At 35.7% G+C, this 23,987-nt stretch overlaps 2 protein-coding genes, 1 long non-coding RNA gene and 2 other non-coding genes across 7 annotated transcripts in view; 2 read left to right on the forward strand and 3 right to left on the reverse strand.

Annotated features, from left to right (window-relative positions):
• Window positions 1–341: 341 nt before the first annotated feature.
• Window positions 342–22,097, reverse strand: sprt (PDZ domain-containing protein sprite). 3 transcript variants are annotated; one of them, XM_034315273.2, is made up of 11 exons: window positions 21,931–22,097; window positions 13,419–13,550; window positions 12,805–12,898; window positions 10,254–10,334; window positions 4,849–5,012; window positions 4,431–4,616; window positions 4,132–4,287; window positions 3,682–3,834; window positions 2,630–2,891; window positions 1,361–1,762; window positions 342–1,086 (listed from the first exon to the last, which is right to left on the reverse strand). In XM_034315273.2, exons 2-11 carry the CDS (start codon window positions 13,496–13,498, stop codon window positions 691–693), a joined length of 1,974 nt encoding a protein of 657 aa, XP_034171164.2. In that variant the 5' UTR covers window positions 13,499–13,550; window positions 21,931–22,097; the 3' UTR covers window positions 342–690. The 3 variants fall into 3 exon arrangements, with proteins under 3 accessions (XP_034171164.2, XP_076548652.1, XP_076548651.1); XM_076692537.1 differs by lacking the exon at window positions 13,419–13,550; XM_076692536.1 differs by lacking the exon at window positions 21,931–22,097 and having other exon boundaries at window positions 13,417–13,536.
• On the reverse strand, window positions 13,747–13,819 carry TRNAV-UAC (transfer RNA valine (anticodon UAC)). The gene has a single exon. It is a non-coding gene; the product is annotated as a tRNA-Val (tRNA).
• Window positions 18,687–23,987, forward strand: part of LOC117600202 (uncharacterized) — a 41,320-nt gene continuing 36,019 nt past the window's right edge. Inside the window, exon 1 of the mRNA XM_034315282.2 lies at window positions 18,687–18,827. The gene's annotated coding sequence lies outside the window, so the exon portion shown is untranslated. The remainder of the gene's footprint in view (window positions 18,828–23,987) is intronic.
• On the forward strand, window positions 21,644–23,649 carry LOC143306107 (uncharacterized). Its single transcript, XR_013063523.1, has 4 exons — window positions 21,644–21,780; window positions 22,096–22,254; window positions 23,033–23,234; window positions 23,411–23,649. It is a non-coding gene; the product is annotated as an uncharacterized LOC143306107 (long non-coding RNA).
• Window positions 23,491–23,563, reverse strand: TRNAR-UCU (transfer RNA arginine (anticodon UCU)). Its single transcript has one exon. It is a non-coding gene; the product is annotated as a tRNA-Arg (tRNA).

Genomic DNA, 23,987 nt, shown 5'->3' on the forward strand with positions numbered 1-23,987 from the left:
GTACTCATTTCGACTAGCAATTTCAAAAAAAATTCTATTTGCAACGCTTACGTATACTGAAATTATTTCTACCATATAAAAGTAAAAAAAACATGCTTATACTTATCCATAATACTTGGGAAGTTCCCCTGGTAAATACATTAAATTAATGAGTATATAGATATATGTACGTTTCACGTACTTTGTACGAAATATTCATGTAACCTAAGCTCATACGTTGACGCTTTTAATTTTTTTTTCCAGAAAAAAGAATTAAATAATATTTTGTAATTTTAGTAATTTAAAAATTTAGAATTTTGGATTTTCAATCTAGAATTTTGCAATTTTAAAATCCATGAAACTTTGGGGGGCTGGGGGGCAAGTCCAACGTGGCCCCTATTTAATTACGCCAATAATTATTGAAAAAGATTTGCACGTCCAAAATATTTTATACTAAATTAATATGCTTGAAACATCCTTAATACTTACTAAATTTAATTCAAAATACTTCAGTCTTCTTTAAATACCAAGTATCAAAATATTGTGTTATATATTTACAAACATACCATCTTAACGGAGATCTTCAACAGCTTCAGCTCAACGACGCTATAATACTAGTAAAAATATAAATATGCAAGCACTCAGTTTATCCCTCAGGATTACGTCAACACATTCGCAATCGCTGACTGGAATTATACGGCAGCGAAAATACTAACACCATTTTTCCATGGGGACGGATGCTAAATGTGGTCTCGGTTTAGGGGAGGGCCAGCGTAATGCACTCTGACAAGATTCCGCCCTTGAAGGTGTTCTCGGTGGAGGCTGAGGTGGATTAGACTGCGAATCCTGTGTCTGACCATTTGTTTCTCCATTTTTATCAGCTCTTGGACTTTTCTCGGGTGGATCCCCTTTGTGATTTCTTTTCGTTGGTTTTTTGGTCACATCGTGGACGGAAGTTGGTGGTGCACTTTCTACTGACTGCAGACTTGCTGCACGATGGAGAGACAATCGAAGCGGTTTCTTCGGCGGTGCTGGTCTTGATTTTGTGTCCTGAGAATTGTACATCATCGATGCGTCTGAATTCTCTGATGCTCTTGATTGAGAGTCCTGAAATAATGAAAAAGTAAAAGATGTTCCTTAAATAATATTAACGCTTTCGATCCTAGCATTCAATTGGAAATTCGAGTCATAGATTATTTTATTTTTCTAAAAAGTTGTAAAACGAAATAATATTCCTATGGACTCTGCAGAACGTTCATGTAATATTATAATTTGTAAATCTGAAAATCTGAAAATTAGAAATTTAAAAATATAAAAATGATAAAAAGCAATATATTAGAGGCTCATAGGAAGGCAATTAAAATTAAAATTAATACAATACCTGCAAGCGATAATAAGTGGGCTCAGAATCAAAATCCAAAGACTGTAACTGAGATCCGGTCTTTCTATTTTTCGATAATTGTTCCATAGTTGATTCAACCCTCGGTGGTTTTCTACGCAATTGTGATTGTATCTGCGTTTGCTTGCAATCTAAACTCGCTGTCGATCTGGTTAACTGAAATCCTTGGTGTTTCTGTTTATTCCTGGATTTCTGATAGCCATTGGAGATACTGTCCGAGGAGAAGTCAAGTTCCTTAGGACTTTTGTCCATCGCACGCTTTGAGTGATCACTGTGTCTGTTTCTTACTGTCGGTAAACATTGCCGCAGCTCCATCGAGTTTCTTACGTTGAGTCCTGGTAGATTCGCGACCAGTGCTGTTACTTGCGGTCCTTTTTGAAAAACCTATGGAAAAAGTGACGTTATCCGGAATGCAGAATAAGGTTAACTATGGTCAACTTTGTCGACGGTACTTTTGCAGTATTTTCCACCCGGAAGCTTCGAAGCAAAATATTTGTAATTTAAATCCAAATCGGGCCGAAGGATCTGGAAACGAAGAACTCTGGCGTCTCCAACGACCACCTATCCTTCTAATCGCCAGAATCTACCGCCATACTCCATCGTCCTTGATATCACTTGACGTATCATAAATCTGCTTAGAACGTACTAGGAGGGGGATATACTGTTATTTGGAAAAGATTTCCAGTACAGTGACTCGAATAGAAGTTTGCATATATCCGCGATGAAAGATAGGCTCCCCTTTTTTGGGAATCTTTCTCAAAATAGTCGCGATCAGTGATCCATAACCACTTACCATGCCAAGTGGCTCAAATAAAATTTATAAAATTAACATTAAAGCTTGTATAACTAATTTAGATTTGCATATTCAAGTAAATATTCCTCTTCTTGCATTCTTAGATGCAAAATCGTCTTATGGGGTCCCTGGACCTTGGGGAGCCCTAGGCGATCGCCTAGTCTACCTAGGCCCAGGGCCGGCTCTGAATAGAAATACAGTAGTCTTGTTATATTGGGAGGACAGTTTTTCAATTTTTCAACCTCTCATTTAGAGGGGCAGGGAAATTAAAAATGTATCACCTTAGATCTTAAGGGTGCAAGAGGGGCGCTAATATTCTTGAAAATCATTCACGCGGCGATATAACGAGAGTCTACTGTATGAGCTTAAATATGTAACTAACGCTAAGTTCTAATTGACTTTTCGAAAAAAAGAAAATGATGTTCCATATTTGGCCACTTTCACCAAAGTTTGTGTACCTGGACTTGTTCCTGGCGAGTCGGCGGAGGATCCGCGGGTACCTCGGCCCTGCTCGGTGCCAGGAGATCCCTAACCTGTTCCTCGAGATACCCGATCCTGTGAGTCAACCTGAGGTTATCTGATCGCAGTGTTCGCAACGCTGCGAGGGATTCGCCTTTTCGAAGGACCACGATTTGTGCCGCGTCGGGTGCAACGGCCAACAGCCTCGCCAAGTCGCTCCTTCCAGCTCCCACCACTAACTTTCCATTCACCTCCAAGATCCTGAAGACAATGTTACCCGATAAAGCGTTGAATTTTACGAGCGAGATATTAACGCTTAATTGGGTGAAACTTTAACACCGACAAAGGGAGATTGATTCATTACCGTAATGGGTGTCGAGATGTGCGCTTTCTAGAAATTGTGAGAATTCTAATTGTACTTGGTAATTGGGAAAGTATTTGAATATTGTTCTAATACTTGCATTATTTTACACGTTTATCAATATACTACGAAATTCTTGTATTTTGAAAAATATTTGTTTCTTTAATTAGATTTCTAAATTAGAAAAATTAATTTAATTAATTTTTAAATTAATGCAGTAAAATTAATTAAATTAATTTTTAAATTAATGTAGTAAAATTAATTAAATTAATTTTTAAATTAATGCAGTAAAATTAATTAAATTAATTTTTAAATTAATGCGTATTTTAAATTAATTAATGCAGAATTTCAATATTTCAAATTTGAAAAATTTCCAAAATTTTCAAAATTCATCCAAGAAAAATGATCCTAATTACACAAATGTAAGTACATATTGGATTCAGTTCCATCGCGACAGATAATGCAAAACACAGTGTGCTTACGCCACGTAATCTGGCTATCAGTAGAGAACAATACATTTAGTTCCCAACGGGTCACTGTAGCGTGAAGCAGCACCGGAAGTTCGCCGTGTACCCTTGCTAATTGCACCCGCGACTTCGCATGACCCCGTCCGTTCTGCTATTCGCGTCCATGTTTGTATATTCACGAGAATGAAATTTATATATTGTACAGGAAGAAAAATATTCGAACCTGTCTCCTTTGCATAGACCTGAATCTTCGACCGCCCAGTCGACGTACAATCCTGGGGTGTCTTCCCTCGGTCCAGCCCCAAAACGAGGACTTTTTGGATCTGCGCTAACTTCCACAGCGTGAATGGTAACTTGTGTAGAACCAGAAATACAACTGGAAATAATATATTTCATTTTACACTAGGATAATTACCTGTTTTTGGAACATTTCCAGGTAAGCCTCCCTAATTATTAATTAACAGAGAAAGAATACAAAAGTGTGGTCAGTGGTCACACAGTTGAAAGAATTGAAATTTATTAAAGTTGGAAGAACTGAAAAATACTTTTTTAATTATCCTAATGATTTTTCAGTAATAAGGGTGATTTACAAGAGCACCCTTGCTCTTATTTAGTTACAATTATCTTAATATTATAATTAAGGGAAGATTTTTTATTATTTTCAAAGATGTACCTAAATATTGTGTCATTCTTTTGTTTCTCTTGGGTCTCCGCCAATTCTAGAGCAGCTTGAAGGGCTCTGCTCTCCTCGCGGAGGGTCAAAAGTTCGAGTTCTTCTCGTCCGAGTCTGTATTCCAACTCGGCTTGCTGTATTCGAACATCAATATTACTGTAACAAGATTAAAAAATTGAAATTTATTTTAAATAAAATCAAATATTTAGTCGTGAAGAAAAATAATGATCTAGAAATAAAGAATATTAAAGGACAATTATTGAAGATATATATATTTATACTTTTCTTTTTTTACTTACTCAGTAATGTTCAGTCGTTCAAGCGCAAGTTTCAAGTTTTTTATTGCTAATCGTTTATTATCCGCGTCACGTCGTAACCTTTGAAGTCGTTCCTCGGTTGCCTTCCTGTCAGCCTCTGTCAAAGGTGGTGCACCATTGCGTAACGCTAATCGGTTGCTTAGAGTATTGCATAGCTGCCCTTTTAATCTGAAGCATAATACAATGATCTACTTTACATTCTGGCAACGTAGATTTACCCCCTTATTAAACATATCAATTTTATATTTGCAGGAACTATGAGAGAGCCTTCAAGGCTAAAAAGGAATAAAATTGTTCTCTTAGAAATCTAATTTTTTCTTTAATTTATTTATTCCTTGAACTTCATAGACGTATCCTATAATTAATAAAAAGTTCTTTTTGCTTGCAAAATATATCCTACGTTTGGATGATATTTTCCTTGTCACGCAATGCAACTCGAAGAGCATCTAACTCCTTGTAATGATCTCTGTTTCGATGACCAGCTGGCGAGGTAACTCCACCGGAAATGCTGCCACCCTTTTTTCGTCTCGGCGTTGTAGATAAAGAAACTTCTATACTGGCCATCTAGAAAAACAAAATTTTGATGAAATTAGAGTTGTAGACAGGTTTTAATTTCCTGAAAAATTAGAAATATTATTTTTTTCAATTGTCATTGTAAGTTTAGAAATCCTTAAACAAAAGAATAATTAAGAATTCTTTAAATTTCCTTTTTATCTTATCAGTATAATATTTTATATATGGAGTATTTGGGAAAAAACTATATCCAATTTGCATATCTTCACCGAACAAATTCTAGTCGGTGGTCTCGTGTGGGACCCATTGGGCGTGCAAGGTCTCTTACAGTATCCTCCTGGATGTTTGCAGCCCAGTCAAGGCCGACATTGACCTTCTCCACGGTATATGCCAAGAGGAGAGACGAAGTGCTCGCTTGCTCAAGGACCATCGAGCATCGTGTGCAGTACCGATGTGGAAGTCCATTAAGTTCGGGACATCCCGTCTCAGACATCCTCACAAATCATAGGTTTAATGGAACGATAAATTTATATTCATGACGCGTGTCGTTGAATATACCCTCGGTTTCGATCCTTCCTCAAATCATCCTCATAACTTACTGCCTTATAACCCTTTGACAGTTCTTAGGAAAATATAATATTCCCTTCGTTGTATTAAATCGGTATTCTTAAGGATTTTTGCAATTTCTAAGAATTGTGGGGGTTGAGGTGGATTTATAAAATTCCTAGGTATTTGTGGTGGATTTGAGATTTCTTAAGAATTCTTAGGATCCTATAGAAATTCTTGGAGATTCTTCTGCACTTTTTTCTGGATTTCTCATAAAACCCTCAGGATTTTTATCTTATTATTAGCATTCTTATAATACCACGTTTATGCCACAATAAAAATCATTAACTTTTCTGTAACTTACGAAGAATAAAACTTCAAGGTGGAGAATGTATGCACTGTTCAAGCGATAATACCGAGCTCTAAGGATATCCGGTTTATCATTCTTCCTAGCCCGGCGGGTGGTCCGTTGTTTCATCCGAGACATGCTCTGTTCACAATAGTCTCGTACCGCATCTTCCTTAATGCGGTACGGTATTGAAGAAAAGAAGCACTGACCCGTGCCATAAGGGTAAGGTATATTTTCAAGGGCCATGGTACCGTGGCACTCGTTTCGTACAAAGGACGAAGGTTAATGCTTCAATATTGCTTCATGAAAATCACGAATGCTATTATTCGAACTAACGAATGTTCAATTAAGATTAGACAAAATTCTAATTATTATAGGATTGAAATTTGACGTCAGGAAATTTGAAAATCTTGATTCGTTTCCCTGAAGAAATTCTTCTGTTTCTGTTACTTGTTCGCAAGTATCCTCGTTGATGCAGAATGTATATAGAATCTACTAAGTCCATTCACATTCATTTTCAAGCTAACAGAAGATAAGCGGGCGGTTTCTAAAGCGACATCGTCCATTCCAGATCGTGTTCCTCGTTTTCTCAGCCTTTTCGCGCCGGCTACTCGACGTCCGCTCATGAGATTATCTCCAACCAAGATTTACGACATAAAGATTCACGGTTATACGACGAAACTTCGGACTGAAATAGCTGTGTAATCCTATTTACTTCGAATACCCAAGAAACGGTAACTCGTAAAGAAACCTTAATTTGTAATATAAAAAAGGTGAAAATTGAAACATTAAATATTTTTTTTTTCTAATTAATTCGTTAATTTCCTTTAAATCTTTCACATATGTATTCATTCTTTAAACAATACCGACAAGGAAGGTATTACAATTCTCACTCCTTCTCGCGCCTTCGTTCTAAGAATGACGTTATTCCAGGGTGAGAAATTGTTTCGCTGGAAAGTGAAGCAACGAGGGCCGATTATAAAATTTCTTATTAGACTCCTGCTACTTTCTATTGTTAACAAAAGCAAAGAAAATGCTTCTTCTCATAATTATTCGTCTCTGTCTGCTCATTACTAAATCACCACAGAAGTGTCAATTGAAGTAATTAAAAGGGAGAAAGTAGTGTAACAGATAGGAATGAGACCATTAATTAAACAAATAAAAATGTAGTAGAAAATTAATAGAATTCTAAAATTCTAGAAGTTTAAAATTTGAAAATTTCGAAATTCTAGAAATGATAAAATAAATATAAATTTTAATTAATAAATCTAAATTATAAACAACAATTATTCTTTCTTCTACGAATATGCTATTTTATTCATTTTCCAAGAAGAAACCATAATCTCTTCTAAGCGTTCGCCTGAACGTGGTCGAAAACAAACAGATAGGAATGAGACCATTAATTAAACAAATAAAAATGTAGTAGAAAATTATTAGAATTCTAAAATTTGAAAATTTCGAAATTCTAGGAATGATAAAATAAATATAAATTTTAATTAATGAATCTAAATTATAAACAACAATTATTCTTTCTTCTACGAATATGCTATTTTATTCATTTTCCAAGAAGAAACCATAATCTCTTCTAAGCGTTCGTCTGATCGTGGTCGAAAACAAACAGATAGGAATGAGACCATTAATAAAACAAATAAAAATGTAGTAGAAAATTATTAGAATTCTAAAATTTGAAAATTTCGAAATTCTAGAAATGATAAAATAAATATAAATTTTAATTAATAAATCTAAATTATAAACAACAATTATTCCTTCTTCTACGAATATGCTATTTTATTCATTTTCCAAGAAGAAACCATAATCTCTTCTAAGCGTTCGTCTGAACGTGGTCGAAAACAAAAGGCCTGCGAGTTCAAGGATTCCCTTCCATCCTGAAACTCCCTATTTCCATAAACACGAGTTCGCAACGATGGCACAGTGTCAAAGATACTCTGTGTCGATAAAAGGGACACACCAGCCTGCATCTGGCATTTTTTATCCACCAAGTTATCGTGGACTCGAATCTCTACAGAAGTTATGCAGCTTCGTTTCTTTTTCACGAATCACGTAAAAAGAAATGATTCTGAAATAACCAGATGATAGAGACGCCTCTGATCCGATCTAACACTTTTTCTCTCTGCAGTAAAAGTGATCCTGGCACCGGCATTCCCTGAATTTTTGCCACGTGTAAGCCACGTTACCCTGAACGAGGATAGCTGGCTGGTGTGTATACGCAGGAAGCGGAAATTTATTGTGGAATTTGCATGGAGAAGCTTTCCGAGGTAATCCTGGTGACCCTCCTTTGCAGCCACACGCTGCATAAATGTCATTGAATGCAACAATATTGATAAAAATTTCGTGTGATAATTTTTAATAAATGCTAAGCCTCAAATTGATGTAATATATAGTAGACTCTCGTTATATTAGGGATACACCATTATTATTCTGAGTGACATATATTGTTGTTTGAACTATTTTGATTTTATCGTTATTTAGAATGTTTGAGAATGAAATTTTTGAAGGGCAATGTTTTCGACACGTTAAAGGGAAGAATTGCCTGGGGTATACTGCTGTTCGGACAGTAAAGGGCACTGACTCCTGGATCTGCAATCTCGTCGGCCAAATCTGTTTCAGTGTTTGGACCCAAGGGCGTACTGTTATTTTCCTTTGTATCTTTCTCAGTATTTGTAACCAGAAATACAAAGAACCGAATGATTCTTAATTTAGCATTCTTAAGAAATGCTATGAAAAATGGAAAAAATCCCTAAAGAAATGACGAGGGGTCTGAATAATCCTAAGGATTTCCAGGAAATTTAAAAATCTTCAGTTGCTTTTTAAAAGGAATTAAAATTTAAAGATCAAGATGAAAGTTTCGCTAAAGTAACACGAAGGGGTTAAATGGAAAAATTCTTTCCATCAGCAGGGATCATCGTCCACATCGAGGAACATCTTCGAATGCCAGCAAGAAGATATCTTATCGACGTTGATGCAACCTCTTCGACTGGTGGTTCTTCTTCATTATTCATATGGAGCCCCCTGCGCGCATCACGCTCCCTCTTCTGTTCTCTTCCTTCCTTCTTCACTTTTTGCTTCTGTTAACCCTTCGGGATGGCAAAACACGGCTCCACTCGGGCGTAAACATCCGAATGAATTTTTACTAGTTACTCGAAGAAGTCAAAACCGCTTCAACGGCTCTGACAACGGACATTAATCGTAGCTTTGGAAATACAAGCTGAACGGTGTACGCCACGATAAAACATCGCAGGCTAACCATGGGCGCCATAAAAAGTCTCTACATGTTTCTTATCGAATTGATGAATCAGAATTGTTAAAATATTCATGATACGATGGTGTGCTGTTCGTATAGGGTGTCTTTCAAGCAAGAATAATTGTTTAGGAACAGAAAAGCAGGTGTGAACAGGAGATTGCCCGTAGGGCTGCCGGTTGCCCGAGTGCCCGCATGCTTTTTTACGTATTCGTGGCTATTTCATTGCAAATCTTGGTAAAATATTGATGACACGACGGTGTGCTGTTTGTATAGGGTGTCTTTCAAGCAAGAATAATTATTTAGGAACAGAAAAGCAGGTGTGAACATGAGATTGCCCGTAGGGCTGCCGGTTGCCCGAGTGCCCGCATGCTTTCTCACGTATTCGTGGCTATTTCATTGCAAATCTTGTTAAAATATTGATGACACGATGGTGTGCTGTTTGTATAGGGTGTCTTTCAAGCAAGAATAATTGTTTAGGAACAGAAAAGCAGGTGTGAACAGGAGATTGCCCGTAGGGTGGCCGGTTGCCCGGGTGCCCCCATGCTTTTTCACGGATTCGTGGCTGGTTTCATCGCAGATCTTTTTATATATAAAATATGGTTCATCGTAGACCTTTATTCTATATTTTATTTAATTTTCGAGGATGCTGCGCCATTGGTCAGCCATACGTGGATGCGGAGCAGCTTTAATGGCAGGCCATGCCGCGCTCATGGGCCTGTGGAACCGAAACTCGAGTGAAGGGCCCACAGTTTGGTTCACGCATCTGCATATAAATCACTAGTTGGACAGCCTTAAAAAGCCGGGGGCTATTGCCGACCCGCCAATAACCGCGAAACATCGCCTTCGCTTTCTTCCGACGCGTACCGGTTAAAAAAACCGCTCCCATATACCTGCCCTTTTTTTCGACAGTATTTCAGGAAGGAATAAAAAAGAGAAGGAAGAAGAAGGCTGTGGAACAATGGAGGATGGCAATTAAATGAAATTGCAATGGCAAGTAGGACAGAATTTTTGTAGACTGTATGCACAATTTTAGGGGCAAGTATTAATTGAATATACTTGTAATTTTCTACCAAAATTAAAGATAGAAATTAATTAGGCAGTAGTGCAATATTTGAATATGAAATATTTCTATTACCTTTGCTTCTAATGTTTCTAACTGCGCCATTCTTGGTTCCAGTAACTGTGGTTGAGAACCAGCCCCGGTGTGCAAAGCAGTCTATAACAGAAGAGCAATTAATTAAATTTTTAATTAATCTTCAAATTTGAATCCCGAAATTTTCTGATTGAAATTCTGATTTTGAAACATTAAAATCTTGCATTGTCAGAGTTTTATTAATACTTTCAATGGCGGAAGCAATGATCACAACGTTATATGAAACATAATGTTCCTTTTCTTTATGATCGTGTTTTACGTCTCCATTTGTAGCGCTGCTGATGAAAGGATTTTATATCTCCGTTCGAATTGACCACGAAATAACAGGTGACCCGTAATATTTTATTGCTCTGGTGACAAGTAGAATTGAGAATTTATTACCAATTCGAGGTAAATGAAACCTGTTGTTAATTAACCAATTATCATCAATTTGTAAATAGATCAGCAAGTTCCCGATAATATTAGATACTAAATTTCACTTTTTGATATTTATGATATTAGAAACGGAGGTATATCCATTTATCCTTGCCACTAAATTTTATGGTTGTCCATGAACTTTCTACGATTTCCACCCTGGAGCTTTATGATTCTGGCCGTCTATACTGTTATTAACTTCCCGGTTCTACGGACGAAAGTCGTATTTCGAAGTTTACGAGTTCCTCAGTTTTCAAGCAGTTAGTGCACTAACTCTTCTTCGTGAGAAACTATCATTCTTTTCAATTTTACAATTACTGCTGGTATCTTAAAACCTTTGTTAGACTATGAAAACAATAATTGATTGATATTTTCTAGGAATCGCAAAAAAATCCCTAAAATCCATAGGAACTGTCGAAAAAATTCCAAGGAACACAAAACACCCTCGGGGTCTCAAAATTTCTTTTCAAACAATTGATTATATTTTTATTGATCAGGATAAGGAAGATTCTACTTATATGGACGCTAACTATCCCTCACATGAGGAGGTTTCGTATGGTCGTGAGAATTTCCAAGGAGGCCGAGAAATCGTAATTCTCACGAGCCCTACAATCGGGCCTCTCGTGTAATTGCTCGACGGAGCTGCAGTCGCACGCCATTCGCCTCGAGCGACTCTTTCAGAAATGTAAAATCCTTTCGTTCCTTTCCTTGAAATTGAATAACGCGTTAACCATTTTGCTTCTAACAATGTAGCTTAAAGGGTTCGTTTATTAAAATTTAATCGCAAGATAAATGGATCAAATTGCGAGGCTGAGTCCAGTAATAATTGGAAAATATTGAACATAATAGATAAGAGTAGACTTTCATTATATTGTCACTTGAGAGATTTTCAAACATAATAGTATCGCTATTTTTCTACCATAACTGAAGATGATACACTTATGGGATCATTAGAGAATTTTTAAAATTTTTTAAAATTTTCGGTATTTTTGGAATTGCTAGAGATTTTTAATATAAAGAAAAATAGATTTAATAAGAATTTTAATTCAGTTCAGCCTGTTATCGGGTTAGGGTGAAGACATTGCATTCTTTGAAGCCAATAAAGGGCAATCTTGCGGTCGTTTCTCAACGCCTCCGAAGGTACTCATTATAACCCTCGAAAGCAACTGCAGGTATGTGAAACGGAAGACAGAAGAATGTGAAACTTGATTCTTTTCTGTAATATAGAATCTATACAGTAGTCGGATGTTCAGAAAGGAAATGGTCAAAATTTTATTAAAAATATTAAATGTGTATAGTGCACCGATGACAAGATGTCCCATGAGACAAATGCAAATGCGTGCTTCTCATGGGACATCTTGTCATCGGTGCACAGTACTTATCATTAATAAACTTTGAAAAGTTTATTAATTCAGTAACGTGTGTTTGATTTGCAAAATTTTGCAAAATTATTCTTTTTAATAAGGATCTTCTGAAATGACTAATTCCACACGTTGGACGCTGTTAATTAATTTTCAGGGTGGGAGTTGATGTATACATTATCTCTATAGTAACCGTTAGATATGGGGTCTTCCGGGTATGGGGGAGTAGTAAGACTGGACTAGCAAGAAGATGATTACAAGTTCTTTTTCTCCTGCTCACGGCGTACTCTCCTCGGCCAGCACACCCACGATCTACTAATGATTAACGAAAGTGAAGACAACCCGTGGCGAAGCAAGGTTGCGTTTAATCGGTTCAATTAACTGCGTTGAACCGGCACGATCAGCCAGCGGGAACCAATGACAAAGCAGTTTTCTCTACCGATGCTAATAACTTTCTATATTGAGATAGCCATTGTTCGTCCAAGATACGTTCAATTATTATTATCAGAGGGTTTCGAGTGTAAGCAGGAAATTATTCTCAACAAGACACGAAAAGAAAATATTCCCAATTCACTATAAAATGGCAAAAACTTTTATAAAATTTTATCTAAATATTTACTTTTCCAACTTTAGAGGTATAGTATTTTCTTCTTCACCTATGACCATTACCATTTTTATATAAATTTTTATACAGTATAAATGCAATTTTAATATCAAAATTAATAAAAGAAGATGGAATAATAAAGTAGAAAAATTACCAAAGAAACTGATCGTTGTTGAAGTTTCAGTCCTAAATCTTCTTTCTCATCCCCGTAATCGGTGGTATAAAATAGCACGCTCTTCTTCGATCCCCTGGAATAAATATTTAAATACACCTTAATAATTAAAGCGTCTACATTTTTCTTATTCAACTTAAATTAACCCATCGGCAATAATTAGCTATAATTAGCAGCAATAAGTATAATGTTCCCTGCTGGTCTCATAATCTCAAGAAATGAAAAATCTAAGAAAATGAAAGTAATATAAAATAAACAAGTAAATTAAAATTGGGGCTCTCTTCATGATCGTTCGTCAAAGGGTTAACTGGATCTTCGGTAACCTGAAGAACCGAAGAATGCCGTCTTTCCAAATAAGCAACACCTTTAAGTATGTGTTAAATTGGTAAAAAAGAAGTGGATGAATAGGGAGGTGAAAATTAATGGGAAGTCGATGGTTGTTGCAGAATACTTTCGTGTTTCTACTCTTCAATTATTGGCGATAAATCAACGTGGTGCACACGATTTCTCTCCACGCCCTCGTTGTCGCGAGCAATTAAACGCGAATCCATAATATAAAATACGGTAGTACGGGTCTGAGTTTATGATAATCACACCTGACTGCCTTCCCATTCCGGTTGAATGGCTGATGTTCAGCGAGCACGGGCGAATCGGCGTAGCACCGGCTCTCGTTCATAGCGACCACACCAACATTGCAGCCTACGTTAATTTCCCTGCCACGTGGACATCTGGAAAAAGAAACGATTGACTTGTCATTCAATAAATATATTTGCTTTTACCATACTTTCACCTTATTCGCTACGGTGAGTGACTATAACGTAGTCGCTTGTCACAACGTAATCGCTATGCAGTATAAATTGTACCAATGATAAATTTATTACTTTCAAATGAATTTTAAAAAAATTGAAGTGAAAAAAAAAATAATGGTTCCGGCCGGGATCGAACCGGCGACCTTCTGCGTGTAAAGCAGACGTGATAACCGCTACACTACGGAACCTCTCTTGCCGCACATTTTTTAATTCCACACTTATTTATTTAAAATTCTAAGGAAATAAAAAAAATTGTAAGGAGATTCTTGAAATAAAACAATAAATTATTCTAGAAATTTTATAAGAATTATTAAAATAAAATCTAATGAAATTTTATGTGAATATTTCTATAAGAATTCATCCTCCTTAATTATACCTCTGTGGCTGGAGATTTTTTAATTTAATATTCTATAGAAATGAAAAAAAATTATAGAGATTCTTGAAATAAAAAATCAATTATTCTAGGAATTTTATAAAAATTCTATAAGGTTCTCCTAAATTATAAATATTTTATTCCACACGTAACAATATAATTATTTTCTGTAGGGTCACGACTGACCCAGACTCCTCTATAAAAGGGTTAAAGAAAAGAAAAAAAAAAGATACGCTTGGTCTACATTGCTGTACGAATATAATGGGATCGTAGTGCACACCTGACAGACAGCTGTGCTCGTCACGGCATCGTCATGGTCCTCGCTCGCGTATAATTCACCACTGTTCCCCGTCATCCTTTGGGGTACTGTACCGTATATCAAGCCATGCGTGTCCTCGTAAATATCTCACTTCCTAACTTTACTTTATAGGGGTCAAAATTGAAACGACACGTCCGTTCCACCTTCGTAAATCTTTGAAACTGGCATGTACAGGTATTGTAATGTTTCAAACAAAATTGAATGATTTATGGACATTATACGAGAGCACCATATTTTGTCAAGGAATAAAGCTTATTGTTTGTCTTGTGTCTTATTATGAAATATATTCCAGAATTTATTGTTAATTGTAATTTTGTGGCTTATTACGTTTGTATATCGTATCACTAAGTAATTAACACATTGTTAGGCATGTACTCCCTCAAGTGTACTCAGCAATTCTCCATGCATTACCTATAGGTCAAGGTTGACATCCAATATATTTGTAATTAGATCACGTCAATATACCCTGGCAATATTGACGGAATTGATCGTTAATAAAGGAGTAACTATAAGTAACTATTCAACCTTCTTGTCGTCTAATTAACCCGAACAAATGAGGTACAGTGACTCGAAGAGCAATAAAAATAAATATAATTTGTAGAAGTAATTTTCATTATAGAATTTTATAGAATTTTACATTATAGATTTTTTAAGTGATCAAAAATGATTTTCTTAATTTTAAATCAATCTATTGTACGCATCAACTATCTAAAAATTCTGCACTTTTCTTGCCGATGGTATCGCGCATAGAAAAGCGTCGCGTCGTCTAGAGATGCAATCGTGACAGGAAGTTTGATAGATCTTTCCTATTTTCCAATCTCCTGTTTCTGCACCCCCTAAACACTTACGTGTACCGCATTATACATCTCGTTACACGACGTCCACGAGCTAGGCAATTTACGTTACATAGACGCACCACTCTGCATAGGTAACAGCAGTAGGCGGAGGAATGAACTTTCTCGCGCATAACTTATGCAGATCGATCGTCCATTGTGAACGGTTACTTAATACGTTTACGAATATTAGTCATAAACACGGCTTCGTCGAACGTGGGTTTAGAGACCGAGACCGCCTTGGCGCCTTTGCGAACAAGGGCTTCCCGATTCAACTTATGAAGTCCTCTTTGTATAATAAGAATGATGCATAAACAGCCTACGATTTCGAGACTTCTAAACAATGGCCAAAGAAAATCGAGGATATTTTATAACTTCATTATCGACTTAACTATTAGAGCGTTATTTTCGAACTTCCATAATTAAACATCCAGATCTGAGAAAATTAATTTAAGTCCCATCGCAACCGTGAACGCGTTAGTAAGAAATAATCACAACCATCTATTGTCCTCCATACATTACGCTAATGAGTTCGTATGCAAATCTCGCGAATGTATAATGGTACAATTGGAGATGTATCGCGAATGGACATAGGTTTGTACGAAAGATCCGCGTGGAAGAGAAGTGTAAGAAGGGCAAAGAGAGCGTGGATAACAAGAGCTTACAGTATTGCAAAGCGATCTATTTGTAAAATAGGACGAATAAGGATGGAATAAATGCGTGGCTTACGGTAGCTCTGCTCATTGTTGGTATCCTCAAGGTACCACACAATGGCACACAATAGAACCATAACGTCACAATGGATGAGCAGTGTCACCATATTATTTGTCATAAGGAGATTGAATAGATAACGAGATGTAGAGTAGAAGGCACGACTAACAGTGTGTAACTTTTTAAAAGTTATTATTTCATGGAGAAAGTAATTTTCTTTTACGAAAGTGTTCTCTGTAGAATACATCAGCGATAGAGTCTAATTACATCAATAAAATTAAATCGTCATAATATGTAATTGTATTTGTAAATAGAATTATCCTCGAAACGACTACATCTTTTTTCCAACTTTAAACATCTCTTTCCTTGTACGACGAGCGATATAATTGGAGGGCGTGCAACGTGAAAAGTGTTTCTGTTTCTCCATCGTTTCATCCGGAGGAACAGTTACGCGGTATAAAAGGGAAAAAAGAGAGATACTTCCAACTTTACTCGTTTCTTACATTCTTCTGCTTTTCAAGGCAATTTATTCGTGAGCAGGTAAAGTTACTAACTGGAATAAGAAAAAAGAAAAACAGCGCTGTAACGAGTTATATAGAAGGTCATTGAAATGGTCAATTTCGAATCATTGAAATAGTTAATGATTTCTCTGAATTAATAAGTTAGTTACATTCTAAATAATAATTATAATATACACGAACGAAGAGGCTTTGATTACTATAGGTAACGAGGGTGGTACGAGCAATCTATTAGTAGTAATAGGTAATGAAATGAATACGGTACTCAATGTGTCATCGTCATTTATACTTACGCTTTCATTAGATTTATACAAATAAAGAAACGTTTATAGAACACGAACTTACGTAAGTCCACAGGACGAATAGTAAAAATACTCCCAACGAGATATTCACCGTTCGTTTTAACGACCAAGAAACTTGATTCTTCCACCCTGACGCAGGAAGAAAACGAATGAGCGTTGTAAATTAAAGTAACGGTGTATCGTTACTGGCAAACGTCAAATAATTATTCTTTTTGAATATTCTTTTTTCTCTTTTTCTTTTAGTTATATGTACCTTTTTCTATTAGTTATATTGTCTATCTAGTTATATTTTTAAACTCGAGCCCTGGGATGTTTTTCGACCGAAACCATCCACCGGAAGTGAAAGGTTCCAATATAATTGGCAACACCTGCCAACAAGTGGCATGGGTGTAGCCATATTCTAAGAACACTATAAAAGTTATTTGAATTTGAATTGAAGTTCACGTGGTAATAAAATGTAATTTATTGCTGTCTATGAACTCGTGGGAATTAATTAGCTTTCTTGATAAATTGAATATAAATCGTGATAGGAGATGGAATTTATTGTGGGAGATTGAACTTTTATCATGAATATTAATTAAAAATAAGAGTACAGTTGTTACAATTATTTTGATAGAAATTGATTTTTATTTAATATATTTATAAGAATTATAATAATAAGGAATCCAAAAAATTTTTAGAAAACTCAAACACTTCAACAAAAATGTAAGAAATCACTAAAATTATCGGAAAGTTCAAACAAATCCCAAAAATCCCTGTGAATGCTAAAAAATTTTAAGAAACATAAAATTTTCTAAGATTGCTCTAGAGCTCTAAAAAATTCTAAAAAAAAATGCAAAAAATCCTTAAGAACGCCCCAAAAGACATTCCAGCATTTAAATCTTTATACCGTCATTATATAAATTTCATGGTTTATTAACAATTCTCATTTCCTCTTGAGTAAGGGCCGCCTTATCAATAAACTCGGAAATATTCTTCACGTGTTGTTCCAACAGTCTCTTCCTTTCATCGTGAACCATCTCCAACTTCTTCTTCTCCCTCTTTCCCTCGTCCTTAGCTTCCTCCTCCATCTTACAGATTTCCCTCTGTCGAATGATACGACGGGTCTCTATTAACCTCGCTAGATCATCCTTGTACTGAGCCTGCATTCTTTTTCTGGCATTATAAGTGAGCCTAGCAATTCTTTCATTTTCCATGATATTTTTCATGATCTCTTCGGCAAACGCTTTGTCTTGCTCCACGAAACGCATTTTACATTCTTCAGTAAAAATAATTTGCTCCTGAAGATCATTTGCTAGTTCCTCCCTCATCATCTGTCTCCTGGCCCTCTCCTCTTCATCTTTAATCATCAATTCGCGTTTTAAATCTTCAGTCACCAGTTCGATCATCAATATCTCTCTTTCTCTTTTCTCCATTTCTTTACACATCAACACTCTTCCTAATTCAAGAATAATTTTCTCCCTTCTTTCATGTTGCTCCTGAATAAGTTGTTTCATTTTTAATTTACGTTCGTCCAACTCCTTCAGATACTGCTGGTCCTCTTCAAGTTTTATCGCTTCCGCTTCCATGTCCTCCTGACGACGAATCTCCTTCATCTCTTCGTGGATCAAATATTCTCTCTTCATAGTTTCCATCCGTTCCATCTTCGTCTCCTCCGCTCTGCTCCTCTCGGTGTATTCCCTGATTCGGTCTACTTCCGTCAGCATCTCTCTTTCTATTCTCGCCTCCTCCATCATCATTTTCTTCTCTTCCTCCTTCTCCTCCATCTGCGAGGTCAACTCGGCTCTGTATTCCGAGGATTTCTTTTGATTCGAGATCTGTCGCTGCAGATCCTCCTCGTGGACCGCCTGTTGATCCAACAGCTGCTGTTTCGATGTCCGTTGTTTACGTATGTTTTGGATGTAACGCTCGGTTTGACGCTCCAACAGCTGCGTTTCCAGCTCTTTCGACATGTAAGCTCGACGTAATTCCGACTCGAGGTTCGTCAGATCGTCGTAAGATTCTCGGTTCCGGCTGCTTCGACGGAGTTTCGCGAGGAAATCGTGGGTCGAGGAGACGGTGTCCTGGGGAGACTCGGTTGGGTCTTTCTCCATGGTCCGCGCTTCGAAAGTGAAAATGTAACTGCTAGTACTTTAAACAGGTATGTTCAAAGAATCTATTTATTGCCGCGAAGATTTCTTCGGAGATGGTAGAAACGTCTTGTTATCTCGATTTTTATATTTTATTTATTTATTCGATCGAATACGGCGTGTATTCTGTTTCTTTTGTACAGTAATTAAGGAGTTTTGCTGACGATGAATTCTTCGGTTTCCTATTTAAACAAAGCATAATACGAAGTATCTATATAAAAATTTTCATTATATTAGGACGAAGAAATATAAATATACAATGAGCTTTGTGTCGATAAAATATAGATCATGTTGTTGCAACTTCTGTTCTCTAAGTTCGTGTCACGATTGAGCCAGGCTTCGCCTGTTGGAGAGTTAATTAGTTAAACAGTTAATGCTGTTATAAAGAGTAAAATTAGTGTTGGATTAACGGTAAGTTCAATTCGTTTTTCCTTACGGTACTTGATTACACTTTGAGAATTTTCGCACGGCAATTTGGGTTAGGCCAAATTTAAACACACCGGCCAGGTGTTCAGCGTTAAATCATAGTAATTAACGGAAACTAGTATTTATCTCAAGGAGATGAATTTTATTTATAGTAACGCTTGATTGAGTTTGTATCGCATGGTAGCTGACAGGGTAATCAGGAACTAACCGAACGGACGGTAATGACTGTTAATAACTTGGTATTTAATAAATGAAGTTATATGGAATTCAGGTGCACAGAGTTCGAAACTTTCGTTCAGGTTGAATTTATAACTCTGTTTAAATTAGTTTAGTATCACTGAATTATTATCCGTCAAAGTTTGATTTTCTGATACCAACAGCTGCTATGGCGGTAGCAAGGACGAAGAGTGCATATGTACTAGGGGTAGTAAAACCCAGGGACGTGGGACAAATTTGTAGCCCTCCACGACAAAGTTTGCCTATGCTTGGTATACAGTGACGGAAACAAATATTAATACTCGACTTCTACGTGAAACTATATTATATTAGCTAAACGAAATTAAAACTTTCTTTACGTTAAAATATACAAAATAATTAATTTTGAAATTGCAGACGTTACGAAAAATACTGGGGGAAAAAATTCATACGCTATGAGGATTCTCAGGGAATTGAGAGAAACAAGAATAAATTTATGGAAAACTCCAGATATTTGATAAACGATGCTTCTAAAACTCATTCGTTTACATCCTACGTGCTGTGTTATATTTTTCATGCATTATTTCCATCGCTTAATCTTAGGGGTGCCATGGTGGGAGCACTGCGTTTTTCAACACAGGCTTCCATACCAATGCACATTCTACATGTATGAATTGGGGTGAGCTGATGGGCATGGCACAATGGTCCACTAGATTCAATGCCAATTTTTGAATTAAATATAATTTCTCTCGCAAAATATGAATTAGAAATTTGGAATATTCTTCTATTGGAAAGTATCCTATTTTTCTATTAGAAATTCGAAATCCATTCCCATTCATTTATTAGAAATTTGGAATATTCTTCTAATTGAAAGTTTGCTATTTTTCTATTAGAAATTTGAAATCCATTCCCATTCATTTATTAGAAATTTTCTTATTTTCCTATTAAAAATTCAGAATAATTTCCCTATTCTCCTATTTTTCTATTATCAATACCATAAAATATTACATTTAAATTTCAATCGAGCTACTTCATCAGTATTCAAAATATTACTAACACGTCAATCTCGTCCCTCACAAATTCAATAACATCCATCATACTGAAATATTGACAATATATATTGATTATCTGAAGGTCCCTACAGAGCTATATGAAGATCAAGCATTATCACTTTAACGCTACATACTGTGCAGTATCTTACTTGCAAAAAATCTTTTTCAGCTCATAAACGGCAATACCGCTATAATTAGCAATTGAACTTCATTTATCACTGACATACAGTCTCGAAAGCGTGAAGGATAACACGATCCAGAGTTACGCTACAGTTGCATTAAATCTATAGATTGGGAACACTGGCAGTAATAATTCGGAGAAACGAAAATCGTTCACCGTTTCACGACACGGTAATCGCTTTACTCTGGCGATTAATCTTCTGCCGTGATTTTGATCGATCCCACGGCTGGGCAACGTGTAATTTACATTCGTGTTACGAGCGTGGAAACCGGAACTTCAAATTTGCGTAAAACACGAATTACAGTAGACAAATATATTGTTACTCGAACAGCATTTCGATAACACTTATTGCAGCAACACGTTATATACTATAGATTCACTTATACTACCAAAATAGACTACTTTTTAATAAAATTTTCTTACTTTATAAATGTTTTAATATTAATTCTCGTTTACACATTCGTAATTTCAGTTTTCAAATATTCATAGCTTCTACACTCTGATAATTACACGCAATTATACCACGAAACCTATTAAACGATCATTTAACCTCAACTGAGTTAAGGAATCATAATATTTATTCTGGAAGTTCATTGTAAATACCGTTCACCTATAAGCGTCCATATAAATACCTTTGTAATCCGCAGAGAGTGCGCGCTAACTGCCGTATATGTCATTGAACTACTTTTATTTACTTGTCTCAACCTTTTTTAGATTACATATACCGCAGGTAATTAGTGACTTCTATCTTGAGAACGAGTTTATTACATTCGTTGTCTTTAAGCGCTAGTGATTCGAAATTATTTCAACTCTCAGACGGCGGACCATGGAGAGAGCTCCAATTAATATTATTTTCGTTTTCTAAATTTTACACTATTCATAAAAGTTATTTTCAAAAAAAGAAGAACATTTCCAAATCGGGTATGGTATATATTTTGTAAGTCTAATAAAACATAATTCGTCAACTTTCATGTTCAAAACGATCACCTAACCTAACATTGCACTTCAGATGTATGAGTGGTGTTCTACAAAACTGATCGTTCTGACTTATACTCTGTTGCTTGCTCATCAGAGATATATTGTTAACTTTGAAGAGGAGATTAAGGTTAAGTAAGTTCTGAATTTTTATTATATTATGATTACCCAGTATTGACATTCGATGGTTTGTAAATTTTCGCGGTAATCACGTAAAGAACTGCGCATTAAATATTTAATCACGCACGCATGCGCACAATTCTTATAAACATAGAGTCGACGTACCTGATTCCAAATGAAATTGAAGACGCTATGTGTAAATCCCAGCTACCTACACACTTTGAATATAAAATTCACTTAAAAAAGAAACAGTATACACTTTATACTTTTGCGTAGTTCAAATACACTGTGGTTTTCACTGAAAAATTTAAATAAGGTTAATACACACAGGAACAAACGATTCGGCGCGGAGCGTTTTGACAACTGTGACCGGTACGAAGGATCGAGACCGACTAACCGGCTTTACGCGTCAGGGCACACGCGAGCCGAGACTATACCGCGCGGCCTCTTTAAACCCATCCCTCTGATAGGCTACTACGAACCCACCAGGTAAGTTCCTACGACCAGAGTTCTTCGAACGTGGAGGCGTACGATCGCTGTTGCGATATTCGTTACAAATGAAATTCTTTTGTTTCTTGCTGACGACGATGCAAACTTTTATTCTTTCTGTTAATTTGTAACTGTGTCACTAATTACCTATAGTATATATAAAAGAAAAAAGAAACGAGTTCAATCTTATCACAATTTCAATAAAAGGGGTGCACTTTACGATTTCAACTTGATGTCGAAATGCACTCAGCTCGTGGTTTAACAATGATTCAAATGGTTGTTGAAGAAAATAAAATCCGATTTCTCCTTTCCGCGTTTATGTATTTGGGTTCAATAAAGATGAGTGCCTTCTTAACCTGACCTGACAACCTCCACTCGAGGTTCTTTCACCCTCACTTTTTCTTTTCGATTACAAGAACAGGAAGGAAATGGACCTCCTGAATATATCACGAAACATTTTATCGCGCTGAGCTTTCCAGTATATTTCCGGCGCAACATACAAATGCTTCGAGCCATGCTTTTATTCTAAAGAGTAGACTTGTTCGTTGCTCTCTTTAAATAGTGATGGGCTTAAGTGGAGTGTGTATTTACGAATGTGAATTAATTCTGTTTTAAGAATTTTCACATAGTATTGTATAAATGTTACGTTATGATATTTTTAGGTCATCAAATTATATGAGACTACCATTATTTCCAAGCTGGTCATTTATTTTGTTTAAATTTAAATATATTACGTTTGGGAATTTGTATTTTATTTTGAAGTAAAAAATGTTTATAGAGGTTCCGAATGAAAATATTGAATGTTCAAATTTATTTACGAGTTACTTAAACTTATCACTACTTTCATATAAGAAGTGGAACATTGAAGAAAGGGAAGCAAAGTTTGCAATATTAATTGGCAGTAAAGCACTCTGCAAAACTAGTTATCAAGTAGCATGGAAGCAATAATTCAACTGCCTTGTAATTAGGAGAATAGTTTAGTACGTTAACTTTCCATTTTACAGTTTTTAGAATGTAATACTGATTTTTGAAAATATCTATTGTTTAAAGGATTAAAAATTGTTTCATCAACATCTTTTGATTTTTTAAATAGTTCATATTCCGTATCTAAAATATTATAACAATTACACATCCTATTATATAAATATTTTTTTAGATGAAACAGAAATGATACATTTTATTGTAAAAAAAAAAAAAGTGTAATAGGACTTATGTCACTATATGCAAAACAACACTCATCCCTTGCGGGGATCGAACCCGCGACCTTTGGATTAGAAGTCCAACGCGCTATCCTCTGCGCCAAAGGGACTGTTTGATGGGATAGATGTTAATTAGAAAGTCATCCATAAAGTATCTTTCCAAATGCATATATTGTATTAAAACTGTAAATATTTAATAAATATATGCATTTATGTATGATTTAAGTAAAAATGTTAACTAAACGTAGAATTAACATTTAAACCAGAATGTAAACACTTCAGTATTTAAAAATTAAAAAATTCAAACTCCATGGAGAGATTTCCAATTTTAATTCTAAAGACACTATTCCTTTAAAAATTATTCTTAAAAATTGTACATTTAACTACGTTAATATCTTTGTATGTGTTTTGTAAATTTGGATTTCAAGGATTAATGTTATCAGTTAGTTATCGTTATAGATAATTGCAAATCTAAACAAGATTAGGAGTTGATCCTACTGTATTGTTTTCTAATAAACGTTACTCCTCGACAGG

Source organism: Osmia lignaria, chromosome 15 (assembly GCF_051020975.1).
Source record: "Osmia lignaria lignaria isolate PbOS001 chromosome 15, iyOsmLign1, whole genome shotgun sequence".
NCBI lineage: Eukaryota > Metazoa > Arthropoda > Insecta > Hymenoptera > Megachilidae > Osmia > Osmia lignaria.

Excerpts from the sequence above, each read along its gene's own strand:
- sprt (XM_034315273.2), bottom strand. The coding sequence starts at position 13,498 with ATGAACGAGAGCCGGTGCTACGCCGATTCGCCCGTGCTCGCTGAACAT. Across the intron at positions 10,335-12,804 it reads AACAACGATCAGTTTCTTTG|ACTGCTTTGCACACCGGGGC; the intron begins GTAATTTTTCTA and ends CTTCTGTTATAG. Across the intron at positions 4,617-4,848 it reads AAGGAAAATATCATCCAAAC|ATTAAAAGGGCAGCTATGCA; the intron begins GTAGGATATATT and ends ATTATGCTTCAG.